Source organism: Delphinapterus leucas, chromosome 5, assembly GCF_059928025.1.
Source record: "Delphinapterus leucas isolate spDelLeu-1000000601 "Yukka" chromosome 5, BTC_Dleu_Yukka2, whole genome shotgun sequence".
Taxonomy (NCBI): domain Eukaryota; kingdom Metazoa; phylum Chordata; class Mammalia; order Artiodactyla; family Monodontidae; genus Delphinapterus; species Delphinapterus leucas.
The window spans coordinates 111,131,622-111,145,312 of record NC_143133.1 but is presented as its reverse complement, the minus strand read 5'-3'; the positions used below and the strand labels follow the sequence as shown (position 1 = coordinate 111,145,312).

General features: G+C 37.3%; 1 protein-coding gene across 1 annotated transcript in view; it reads right to left on the bottom strand.

Annotated features, from left to right (window-relative positions):
- Positions 1 to 13,691, bottom strand: part of TTC29 (tetratricopeptide repeat domain 29) — a 171,848-nt gene that overhangs the window by 97,613 nt on the left and 60,544 nt on the right. The window contains exon 5 of the mRNA XM_030764032.2: positions 133 to 345. Within this exon, the coding sequence (XP_030619892.1) occupies positions 133 to 345 (213 nt within the window). The remainder of the gene's footprint in view (positions 1 to 132; positions 346 to 13,691) is intronic.

The window sequence follows — 13,691 nt, the reverse complement described above, 5'->3', positions numbered from 1 at the left end:
TATTGATGGCATTTGTCCCTGCATTTCATAGGAAATAATCACCCAAACACTTGACAATTTTTACCTCCCTCTTGGGAGAAGCAGTACCTGCCCATTAAAGGCAGCAACGTGAGAGTGCTCTTTTCCACCCACCTTCTTTGGCTATTTCAGAAGCTTTTATAAGAATTCTGATGGCCTGTTTGTATTCTTTATTTTCCAGCATTTTGTCTGAGAGTAATCTGTAAGTCCTCAGGAGACTCTCACAGGCCAACAAGTTGAGAACGCGGCCTGTCTCATCCTTCCATATCCGTCCCTGCGTCAGTTGATGGAAGGCCTCATAATGCTCCGCAGCTTCCAGAAGCTGACCTGAAGAATAAAAGCCATTCCTAAATACAAACCACAGGCCAGAACATATTTTCAAATATTTTGCATACGTCTTGCGCTTTACTATTAAAGTGTGTGTGGACGGGGAGAGAACCACGGAATGCAGCCAGGTATTTCTAAGGCTGAAGAGGACTTCAGCTGGGAAAGGAGCTATCTCAATTTGGACCTCAGATTCAGCACTGATTTTGAATGGACACCCGCTAAAGGGATATACTTGGGCTAGCAGAAATTGAGGAGAATTACAAATGTTTAGAGACGGTGTGAATGTAAAGTAATAATTATTAATAACAATCATATTAGCTAACATTTATTCAACATTATATATGCAAGGAACTGTGCTGTGCACTTTATATGCATTTCTCATTTAATTGTCAAAACAGGCCTGTGGAAAAGAGATTGTTATGATTCCATTTTAAGGTAGAAAAGAGTGAGGTTAAGAATTCTGCGCAAGATTGCCTGGCCAGTGGCTTAGTAGGTCCAGGCAGTCTGATTCCAGAGCCCACACTCTAAACCACTTTCTTGCACTGCTTTCCCAACAGAAAGCAGTTCTTCATTCTCGAGAATTCAGGTGTCTTGAGAAAGGATGCAACTGTTACAAATTTCAAATTTAAGTATTATGGAGCTTTAAACTACTTCTCAACGTTTGATTGGACTTTCCAAGTTATTTAATTTTAAAATTACAATGTAACTTAACTGCCCTTCTCAATTATATTTTATAATATAGCCCGAAATATATCTTCTCAAAGCCAAAACTCTAAATTAACTTTAAGTCATTTGATTCCTTGAAATGTGAGCAAGCACGTTTCTGGAAGGGTAGTTTGTAGTTCCATGATACAGATTGTATTTTACTTGTGAATTGCCTTGTAGAAATGCACACAAAATCCTGTAATGTAAATGCTCTTTTATGGTAATGGAGTTACCTAATTGGAATGAACTGGAAAATCACTTACATCTAGGCATTTCAACAATCGTAGTTAAGAGTGAGTGCAGGCTCCAAACAGACAGCCTGAATCCCTATACCAGTTTTACCATTTTTGCTGTTTAGCCTCAGGTTAATTACTACACTTTCTGTGTCCAAATTTAATTCTTCTGCAAGTAAGATTATAGTGTAACTATTCAAGGTGTTATTGTGAGAAATGAATTAATACCTGTTCAATATCTGATACAGAGTAGGTACTCAATACACACAGCTGCTATTACCAGCCGGCACAGTGATAATATTTTTAAAAACCCACAGGCCAATTGAATTATCGCCACTATTTATTTTCCCTTTCTTTAAGTACAACATAGTCTTCCTGCAAAATATGTAGTTGAGTCCTTATGACAATATTATCACAGCTGATTAAATTAACCTATGTAGGCCATATTAGGCTCAACACATTTCCTCAAATAAGATGCACTGCATATTACAGATTGGACATTCCAGGATACTGTAGCCACTGCCATCACTATTGTATATAATTTCCTCCTATTTTTGCACTGAATTTGCTATCAGAATAAATATTAAAAATGCACAAAGACAAATAGTATTTTAAAAGAAACACAACAGAGATGCATAATCAGCAAATAAGCTGTACAAAAATTCAGTAAAGACATGGCCAGTCTGAGTCCCATGCAGAAGGAGGGCATATCAGGAAAGATACATAGAGAGAGGCGGGTGTGTGCTGCTGAGCTGTTTATAAACTTGTATTATGAAATTTTCACATGATAAAAGACTACAAAGCCATAAATATGATATTACAGAAGAATATTTGATTACATGGACAGGTGCTTATGATAAGTGAAAATATTGAAAAACATCAGATAACATTTACAAAGCATTATCAGTGTTATATGGGTGATGAATTGGTTTCTTTTCTGCTTTTTTTCCTGATTATTGGCATTTTCTAATGTTTCTATCATCAAAATGTGTTCAGTTTGTAAAGAGAAATATATAATGGAAACTATTTTAAAATTAATGCCCAGTCCTTTTTCATTTTGATGCAAATACTGAAGGTTGAAGTTTACTGTTCTATCTTTACATTTAACTGACAATTTTTCTCTTACCTCCCACAAAAGCAGGCATAGTTTTTCACCTCTCTCCTGCAGCACCTCTGCCAGAAACACCTTTCTCCAAATACCCATGGCTCTCGTTTCTTTTTTAAAACTCGAATGGAGCGTTGACATATATGTATGTTATGTTTCCTCTGTTAACTATATTTCTGCCTGTAAAGTATAGCTCTGTATCCCTGGAAAGATGTATACGAGAGTTCTTTTTTTTATCCAGCGTCCATCTATTTATAAAGTATGGATACATATTTCTTTTTGGCCATGTGAATAGGGGCAAGTGGATACAGGGAACTGTGAGTAAACCAGGTAGTTCCAGAAAAACTTGGGACCTTAAGGAGACTAGGAAGGGCCTAACAGCATCTGTGGTCACACACAGTAACCATATGGAAAGAGGGTCCAAAAGTGCATTATAAAATAACAGATTCACTAAGAATTCCAGGAGGAGAGCCAGGAGATGAAGCTTTGGATAACCCAACTAATTACAATGAGATGGAAATGAGGCATAATGATGTAAATAGCATATGAGAACTGATAGCTGGGTCCAAGATTTGATCCACATGGTGGAGGAAAGGGGAGGTAAGTAGAGGGGAGGGTGAAAGTGGGGAAAGGATATGTGGAGGAAATGCGGAGAGGGCTGAAGTGGGGGAAGGGGGGAGACAAAGGCGGGGACCATGTCCCTGTATTCCAAACAAGCCAGACTTCCCTCTGTTACTGATATGATTAGGTTTCCTGCATAGGCTAAGCAGAAATGAAATGAGAGGTTCTCGGGACATTGGTTTCAATTGGCTACCATGGAAGGGGGCCTTGGAATGATTGAGAAACAGACTTTTCAGTTGAGTTTGAATTTTGCTTGAGCACTTGGGACTAGTATCAGTGTACTGCTTAGGTCATGAATATCTGCCAAGGTTCAGCTCTTACAAGGATATATTTGAAGTCTGCCATGAGGAAGGAGCAGTCCAAGATGCTTGGGTGAAAGGAACAGGGAGCTACTATTTCTTGAAGGCCTACTGGGTGCTAGTCAAAATGGAACGTTTTTTTCCCCAGACATTATCTTATTTAACCTTCCAAAACTGGTGCAGTAAATATGACTTTTCTTTTGCACCAAAGAGAAAACCGAGGCTCACAAACATTAAATGACTCAAATAGCTAAAAAGTGATGTTTGGGATTTAAACCCAGGATCACCAAACGCCCACACAACTTAGTTCTGCCACATTAGGTACAAGTCAGAAAACTTGGGTGGAGTAAGTTAGATTCTCTGGACATAAATATCTGAAGTTAAAAACAATGCTTGAGTTATGTGATTTCTAGTCTCTACCAGTTCTATAATTCTGTGACTCTACTCAGGCAATCACAAGATCCTCCAACATGAAAGAACAGATACTGGCCACTGATGTGTTTCTCATTGGTCTACCTGAAGGAGTCTGATGTAAAAACAGCTCTGTAACCTGCATCTAAATTCTCTAACCTAAACCGTGAGGTGACATCCATGGGGTGAAGGCACCTAGGATGTCCCATACTTAGTCCTAACCTGTGGTCACAGGTTATTCATGGTTTCATGTCCCCTTCCTTAACCACTTTGCCACAGAGGAGGTCACTGGGGATTCTGATCAGCACAGCGTGGTTTTTAAATTTTATTTATTTATTTATTTTAAAATTTTTATTGGAGTCTAGTTAATTTACAATGTTGTGTTAGTTTCAGGTGCACAGCGAAGTGATTCAGTTATACATATACATGTATCCACTCTTTTTAGATTCTTTTCCCATACAGGTTATTAAAGAATATTGAGTAGAGTTTCCTGTGCTACCCAGTAGGCCCTTACTAGTTATCTATTTTATATATAGTAGTGATCAGCACCGTTTTAAACCAAGGTGACTACGTAGAAGAATAAGAGTTTTCCAGCCCTTCTCAGATGTAGGGAATCGTTTCTAAAGTTATCTGGTGGCAAATAGGACTGTAAGTAAGCCAGCAAGGATTTGATCCAAATAATCAGAAGCACACAAATGACCAGGCTGCAATTTCTAAAGGCTGGTCAGAATTTGAAAGTACATATTATAATATGGTATAATATTTGATTTAAAAATATTAAAATATGTCTACACTATGAAGGGAGCATAGTAGTTTAAATAGGCAAGTATTTATTTCCCTTTAAGCATGATTAACAATGATATCATTTCCATGCAATATATATTTCCAACTGCCAACAGGATTTTAAAGATTTTCTTTCTGAGTAAAGACTCGTATTACTACTGACTAGATATTTATTTATTTATTTAAAAAATTTTTTTTGGTGGTATGCCGGCCTCTCACTGTTGTGGCCTCTCCTGTTGCGGAGCACAGGCTCCGGACACGCAGGCTCAGCGGCCATGGCTCACGGGCCCAGCCGCTCCGCGGCATGTGGGATCTTCCCGGACCGGGGCACGGACCCGCGTCCCCTGCATCAGCAGGCAGACTCTCAACCACTGCGCCACCAGGGAAGACCTAGATATTTATTAAGACATAATGCATCCTGTTTTTATCTGAAATTTTTAAATGTACCTGAGAGAAATGTTGTAAGGGGTCATTCTGACACTACACATGTAAATACAAGTGAAGATCATAAACCAGATTTTCAAATTTGGCTCACAGCAAACCTTTATAGCTTCTTCACGGTGTTCATGTGTTGTCTGCCCTTTGTTACCAAATAAACTTTAATATATCAGGACCAGACAAGATTCCGAGATCCCACCATCAATCTTGTTGAAGGACAAGCGTCTAGATAATCGTCCTCCGGAATTCACAGGTGTTAACATTATTTTTCATTGAGAAAGAGGGCAGAGAGAAGAAGAAGAATTACACCAAGGTATCACAAAAGTAAAAGTTTACTGAAAACAGAAAAGAGAAGGGCACATTCATAGATGTTAAAGGTATCCTGAGGGGGAAATGAGCTTTATCTTGTTGCACCAGGAATTACTCATCACTATGAGTAACAAACATCACAGGAGTTAACTGTGACAAGAAAGGCATTACTAACCACTGTTCAGCGAAGTGCCTGGTTCTATGCTAAGAAAAAAATCCAGTGTCCACTAATATTTCACGTGAATCAGGGAAGAAAATGGAGCCAAGATGTTTTGTGGGAGAGACTGGTGGTGACCTTCCACCAATACCATCAGTAATGGATTTAGCTCAAGAACATGAGATAGTATCAGAAAACACATCATGGGAGACACTGAACAATTGTGTAAGACAAGAATCCAGGCATGGATAGAAGTAGCCTCAGTCTCATTTTTTTCTTTTGGTTTGCTTTAGTTTTTTTTTTAAAGCAATTATATAACATCTACATAAACGACAATGTTGTATGCATTTATAGTTTTTCACCCAAAAGAAAGTGTACTCTTAAAATAAAACTACTACAAAGGAGCTTCACTTTACCTAAAGCCCACATAAACAAGAAATCTAGCCATTTATTTAAAAATACAAACAAAACCCAAACAATGTTGTAAACTGCAAAATGTCTGGTAGGATGTTAAGATAAATACTACGCAGAGAAAATAAGATTTTATACATTTGGGTATTACCCAGGTTGTTGCTTACCCCTCTTCCCTGGTACAACATCTCTGAAAGTTTATAGATATTTGTTGTATCACTGCAGATGTCTAGAACAAATATTAAGCAAAGGAGAATGTATATGATCTCTCCCATTTTAGTTTTTTTTTAAAGTAGGAAGATTGACTAGATATTAACACAAATGGGTTTAAATGTGAAGCTGCCATAAAAGCAGGAACATAAATGTAATTCTCCCAGCCGCTATTTTGATGCACATTTTTGATTCCATGAATATTTTATGAAATGGCCCAAACTAAAGCCATATAACATTCCTGCATTACTGATGCTTGCGCCCGTAAGCTACGAACATTAGAGGCATGATTGAGTGCATTAAAATGAACTCGTTCAGCAGTGCATTGATTACTTGAAGGGGGAGGGAAAAGAAAAAAGAAAAAAAAAAAGAAGTTGCTCCACTTAAGAAAACAGCAAACAAATCTAAAGTTTGCAATATAATAAAGGCGTAAGCAAGTTTGAAATAAAATTTCCTAAATAGAGTGTGACTCTGTCTAGACCTGACATTAATTAGGCAAGGTGTTAATTATGTCCAAAAATGGCTCTGGTATCGTTCAGGTAATTTCAAATGTCACAATCTCTAAGATGCACAGGCGGGCCTGCTTTAGCTCCATGCATCAGCAATTCTGAAAATAGCTAATTATTTCCTTTTCTATCAACTTGCACACTTGCCAGTAAAAATAACGCTACAGGAAAAATTGCATGAAAATAATTTGACAGGTCCGTAAGGCCTATTTCTTCAGCAGCCCTGGTATAAGTTATAAGCATATTTAGTTGTAAATGGTGCACATTTGTTGAAGAATTTAGGGAAATATTCCACTTTGGTTTAAAACAACAACCTAAAGGAACAATAAAGCTTTTTGTATATTATATTACATTTTAATCTGGAGCTCCTGGACATCTTTGGTGGTTAAGTTACTATTCTGTGCAACGTAGACATAAAATCTGCTGGAAGCAAATTGAACAGTAGAGAAAAGAGAAATATGTTATTGCCTTTTTGTAAAAACAAAAAACATTGCTTTCCATTTCAGTTTAACTGCATGAGCAATTTATATTATCTTTAGGTTGCAACATTCAATTATGATAATTATAACGGCACCATACACGCTGAAATATTAAGGGCTCGTCATACTTCCCAATGGAAACTATCACTTTCAAGGGTTTATCTCTCGTCAGGGGAGATTTGCTCTGTACTATAACCCACTGCACACCATTGCAAAATGGAATGCTGGAAAACAAAGATTGGGTTTCTGTAACTCAATGGCTTCCCTAATAAACTGGGAAGAAAATGTGCCCATACTTTTGAGTAGCTGCTTTGGGATACTTAGAAGAAATTTAAAGTGTTATTTAAAAAATGGAATCCTTTATCATTTTGAGCAAAGATTTCAGATAGACATTACAGGAATGCTGTCATATCCCTGTTAAAGAGTACAGGTCACTAAACCAGACAATGAAAAGGATCCCAGGAAGACAGGAAGCCAGGTGTGGGTGAAACTCACCAGAGGCTTTATCACTGATGTTGGCAATACTGGTGAGTTAATTTTTAAATTCCAGAAAATTTGCCTGGACTTTTCAAATATTCTGGAGGAACTGTTATTAATTGTTGTTGTTTGTGATTTTAGATTACTGAACTGTGGTCAGGGATGGACATGGTGCCCAAACTTGTCATAATAAACTTGTCATACTAAACCTTAGATGGTAGTTTCCATCCAAGTGTTATAATTTCTAAGGATTAAGCATTGGGCAGTTTTGCTTTTAAATGCTCACAATTGGAAGTATTGAAATCACTCAAATAATTTTTAAAAATGTAAACCACTTGTATAATGAATAAACAATAGGAAATTGATACTAGCCATTAAAAAGCTTATAAACATTCCACCTCATCTCAAAATACTAAGTAAAATGTGTCGACAAGTGTAAAAGTCTGAGGAGAAATAAAGTCAATATTGACATTAGATCAGCTAATGAATTATATTGCTCTGGACTTAATCAATAATGTAATTCTTGCTTGAATTATAGATTGCTCATGATTTTAAATAAACCACATTCGGATTGTGTGTACTATATGCTTATATGAGCAAAGAGAAAGGTGTAGAGCATATTTGCCAAAGTATCAGTATTGATTCTCTTATGGGAGATGGTGGAGAGTGAGGATATTAACTTTTCCCCTTTACATTGTCGCTCTGATTGACAACATGCATGTGCTAATTTTGGATATTACAAAAACCTAATTAACTGAAAGTAATCTATTTAGGTGAGTATGGAGGGAGAAAAATAATGTTAGTGGAGCCATTACCACCATGTGCCTAGCATGAATAGTAACTGATACGTGTGTGTGTGTGTATATACACACATATATAAGTGTCTACATCTTATTTTAAATTTTTATTTATTTTTATTGAGGTATAGTTGATTTACAATATTATATTCGTTTCAGTTGTACAACAGAGTGATTCCAAATTGTTATACATTAATGTTATAAAATATTGGTTATATTCCCTGTGTTGTGCAATATATCCTTGTAGCTTATTTATTTTGTACATTGTAGTTTGTACCTCGTAACTCCCTACCCTTCTCTTGCCCCTCTCCCCTTCCCTCTCTCCACTGGTAACCACTAGTTTGTTCTCTGTATGTGTGAGTCCATTCCTATTTTGTTATTGTCATTTGTTAATTTTTTTTGATTCCATATATACGTGATAATAGTATCTATATTTTAGGGATGGAGAAAATGAGCCTCAGGGGTTCTCTTGCCTAAATTTCACATACCAAGCAGGTGGCAGAGCTGATGCCCAAAGCTCATGATGGCTTTATCTGCTCAAGGTGACCCCTCTTTGGAAACTGTACAAGGAGGACAGTTTGACTTAAAAGCAAAGGCCAAGGTTTAAACCTGAGCACCATGATATCATTGGACCCCTCGCACCCTTTCTTTAAGGGCTCTGAAACAAGGACAGCAATGCCAACCTCAGGGTATGACTGTAACAGGCACTAGAAGAGCTGCGTCGGCACCCTGCAAAGTGCCTGGTGCTTTGTGGACGTTCAGTAAGTTTTCATGCCATTTTATCTATTTTTTTTTTCAGGTTTGCCATTTGGAGCCATATCTGGATGAGCCTGTTGTGTGGAATGCTTCAACGTCAAAACGTTATGCAACAGTGTCACTTATTCAAATGGAAAGCCTTTTAAGACACTAGTTGGAAACAGCACACTTCATCCAACTTGCGCCCAGCACCCCTCTCACTCTTGGTGAGTGGTACCTCCTAGGAGCAGTGCCTCTTCTCAGAGAGTCAGAGGAGATACTGCGTCCAGAAGGGTGAATCAGTGGGGCAGGAACTGCAGGCTCAGTGCAGCGATTCAAGACCTCCTTGCAAAGCTTTGAAAAAGAGAAACCCGCTACAGAGCAGGCACCCCTGAATGAGGCTTTCTCTGCGTGCTACTCCTTAAGCAGTAAATAATTAAAACACCCTGAAAAAGACAGGTAAAATACAAGCCACAATGTCAGTAACACAGACATGAAAGAGAAGGGGAAAAAAATGAATTAAAAAAAGGCAATGAAATAATTCATTTGAAGCTCTAATAAAGTTTCATTTGCAGTCTTGTTTAAAGATATATCAGACTTTAGGGATGTAACCTAATTACATTTTTATTCTAAGTTCCATTCAAAGATCTTGGACTTTGATTCTTTAACACAGATCAAACATGGAATAATTTTCTTGTGGCTATCAATACTTAAAAAGGATCTCTTCATTAAATACTATAAGGTCTTAGGAACGTGTACACATAGTTGATGGAGAATAAACTGACATGCCCTTAAAAGTGACAGTTAATTTATGTAGAAATAGCGATGCTAATTCACTTAACTTCTGAAAAAAAAAAAACTTTTTAACTATGACGTTCACTTTTATTCAAATATAAAGTGACTCAGTTTCTAATACTGATCAAATCAGATGCCCCTTAGAAAACATATACTAGTGCCCACTTTCTAAATCCATTTTTGGAATTTACCTGGAAAATGAAATCCTGGAAGTAGCAAGTCTTGCAGTCTTGCAGAGATTAAAGGGGAGATGCTTCAACAGGCCTGCAGTCAACCCAAGAGCCTTAGTGACAGGTGGGTGTGTGAGAGTAATCAATGCTCATACTTAGACACTTTCTGGACTGGCTTTACTTCATATTGTTACTAGGAAACCTCAATGGAATAACGCCTTTGCTCTTCCAGAGAATCTTTTTGGAAAAGTTTCCTCCAAAGGGAAACTTTAAGATGTTAAATTAGAAGCAGTTTAAAAGTGGGGGAAGACAGACAGGACTTATTTTTTTAACTATGAAGAGGAAAAAAAATGTTCCCAATGAACAGGCAGAGTTGTACTAGAGGTATGAACAGGTAGGGCAAGTACAGTAGGACTTAAAGAGGCCAGCAGGAAAGCCGGCAGAGTTTTGGTCATGGTTCAGTGGCAACCATTGGGAGGTTTTGTTAGAGTTGGTTTTTGTTTGTTTTCCCTGTTTTGAAATATCCACAGTGTCTACCAGTGAATCTATTTTCAAGGATAAACATGGAATATGATGTCCTTTGTTGATTCAAGTGCTGTTTTCTCTTACAGTGTTCTGTATGTAATGGAAGCTTCATTGTTACAAATTTTAAAATATGATAGCAATTTAAATAGAAAATAAGGGTTGTTTAAAACCAAAACTAACCATATTATGCTTGTCAAAATCTATTAATAGCAAATAACAAAGACGTCATTTTTCTCACCACTGTTTGGTACATGAATAAACTACTAGGTTTAGAAAGACAAAAGAAAAATTTGAATCTTCACTATTTTTAGGATGACCAGTTCCTCCAGGTTTGCCAGGACATTTTTTGTTCCTACCCCAAAAGTGTGGAGTCCTGGGAACCCCCTGATTCTCAGGCAAATGGGATGATGAGTCTCTGAAACACTGACCCAAAATACAAAGAATTTTGAAAATATAATTGAGTAAAACACAAAAGTGATATTTAGCAAAAGCATAACGCAGTATGTGTTTTACTTGTTTTATGGGCAAAAATATTACATCAGCATGAATGAAATACTACATGGAAAAATCTTAAAAATTACTAACAATGACACCGTCAGTCAATGAAAATGTTTTTTTTTGGTCAAGCATCATTCTACTCCTTATCCATGCATAATTTTTACACAGTTATAAAGAGGTTACTATAGTTAGTTTGCCTATCTAAATTATTTTATTAGAACTATTACTTTCCATATTAAATATTTCCATAACTGCATTATAAAAGGCTGCACGATATTTTTTTGTGGGGGGATGTATACTTTAATCGTCTGTCTAGTGCTTTTATATTTAGATTATTTCTCCACTATAAATAATGTTTCAATGAACCCCTTCATGTATTTTTCTATATTGAATTTTTTTAAAATTTCTACAAGTGAAATTAATAGATAAAGATGTATGGAAAATTTTGTAGTTCCTATGCATTGCCATATTACTGTCCAAAACCATTTAAATGATTCATATTATCACCAGCAATACACATAAGTATTATTTTAACAAACCATGATTGCTTTGTTTTCGCATTTTACAAATATTTCACGATTATTCAAACTGATTTTTAGAGAAGTTAGTTATTTTCCTATATGTTCATTACATATCATATTTCCTTTTTGGCAAATTATCTGTTTGTATCCCTTTTCTACTCATTACAGTGGTCTTAACATTTTCCTTACCAACTGATGTATTCATTACATAGAATACACCTACTAATTTCTTTGTAATATATGCTGCATATAAAGTTATTTTTTCTCCTTTCTCCCACCCCCTACTCCATATCTGAATACTGTCTCTTCTGTTGAAATGTCTGGAAGTCATCCTTTCCATCGATTCAGCCAGCAGACTGGCTCACTCCTTATCAGTCTTAATGCCTCCTTAATCTTCCCCTGCTTCTAATTCCCCCAGTTCTAGGTTACCCCACCACAATTACTGGACAACCTAATTCATACATGGATTCCACCAAATGACAAAAAGCTTTGTTATAAAACCACCCAAGCCTTCCGGTCCCCACTCACTCAGTTTGCTAGTCATTTTCTTTTCCACTTTGCTCTCCATATTTGGAAGGCCCTCTATACAGTATTAGCCTTTATGGATTTAGTTTTCTTAGAGAACCATCCTTTATATGCGTAATCTGGATAGGCTAAAATGGCAGCGGGGATTAAATCATGAGGGGGTCATGTCACTGGTACTCCCTGATGGAATGGGCTTCTCACTGAGCACTCCAGGGCATCTGGAGGGGTAGGGCTGGGGAAGGACCATGGAGGTAAATGGTTGGACAAGTTGGCAAATGACAGAGGACACAGAAAAGGAGATACAATTTTTTTTATTCATAATTTTTTGAGGGCCAGTTTTTTTTTTTTTCAGAAGCCTTTTCTTGTGACAATCTAAGTAAAAATAAATGCAGGAAAAATAAACCCAGAAGGTCAACTTTGTGAGGTGTCCGCTGAGCAAACCTTTGTCTAGGGAGGTGTTGTTGGGGAGAGGGAAAGACACTGAACCAAAGATCTGAGGACACAGGGTCCTGTCTTGGCTCTGACAGGCTTTAGTTGTCATTTAACCTCTCAGAATCCTATTTTCTGCAAATCTGAAAGGGGAATAATATCTCCTACCTCATTCATGAGAAAAAGCATGACATCTGTATCATCTATATCTACTAATACACCTTTCTATATATGACTGCCATTATGTACATTGCAGATACGTCTGATTTGTTCTATGCCTGCCTAAATGTTAGTTAAACCAGTTTGCAGAGCCATGCACATATAGAGATGTTTGTGTGTATTTGTGTTGAGTATGACAGAGAGAGGGGAGAGGGAGCTGACATGAATGTAGAACTCTGAATCCAAGTCTTGTGCCTGCTACTAACAAAATATGTGGCCATGGCAAAATTGTTTCATTACTCTGTTTCAGCTTCTTCATCTAGTAAATTAGGGTCTGGAACAGATGACTTTTAAGACCTAATATGGCTCTAACACTCATTCATCTAAAAGAATTAAACAACATAATTTCCCAACCCAGTTTTCAACAATTGAGAACAATTTTACAATCTACTAAATACATATCTACCTGTTAATCCATAGAAAAGGTTTTTCCTGACCCTTAGGGCCACCCTTATATCATCCCTTCCTGAACATCAACTGCAGGAATCATGAACACATATAAAATTAATCCCTCAGAGAACGATTCTCTTCTATTTCCCACCCAAGCTACTACCCTTCAAAGGGTTTCCTCATTTGTATGCAGTAGCCCAGCATCCAAGTGGTACAACAAGGACAAGCATAAAAAGCCTGCAAGCCCTAGAGACCAAGAGAATACGTACCTACTAAGCACCTACTGCACAAACAAAAGTTACCCCACCACTTGGAAAGGCAGCAGGCAAGTTATTCATGGAAGCAAGGCCTCCCGTCTCCAGATAGGCTTAATGTTCTGAAGGAAGAGTAAAGAAGCTGACAGTTTTTAAGGACTGATCTTTCAGTAGACATTTAAGTGACCACAAAAGTCAGAGCTGGAAGTGAACTCAGAGCAAAGAGCATCTGCTCCCACTGCCTCATTTTACAGACGAGGAGAGCAAGATCCACAATGATTAAATAACTTACCCAGATACACAGTTACTTAGCAAGTGGCAGTGCCCAAAGAGAGTCTAAGTTT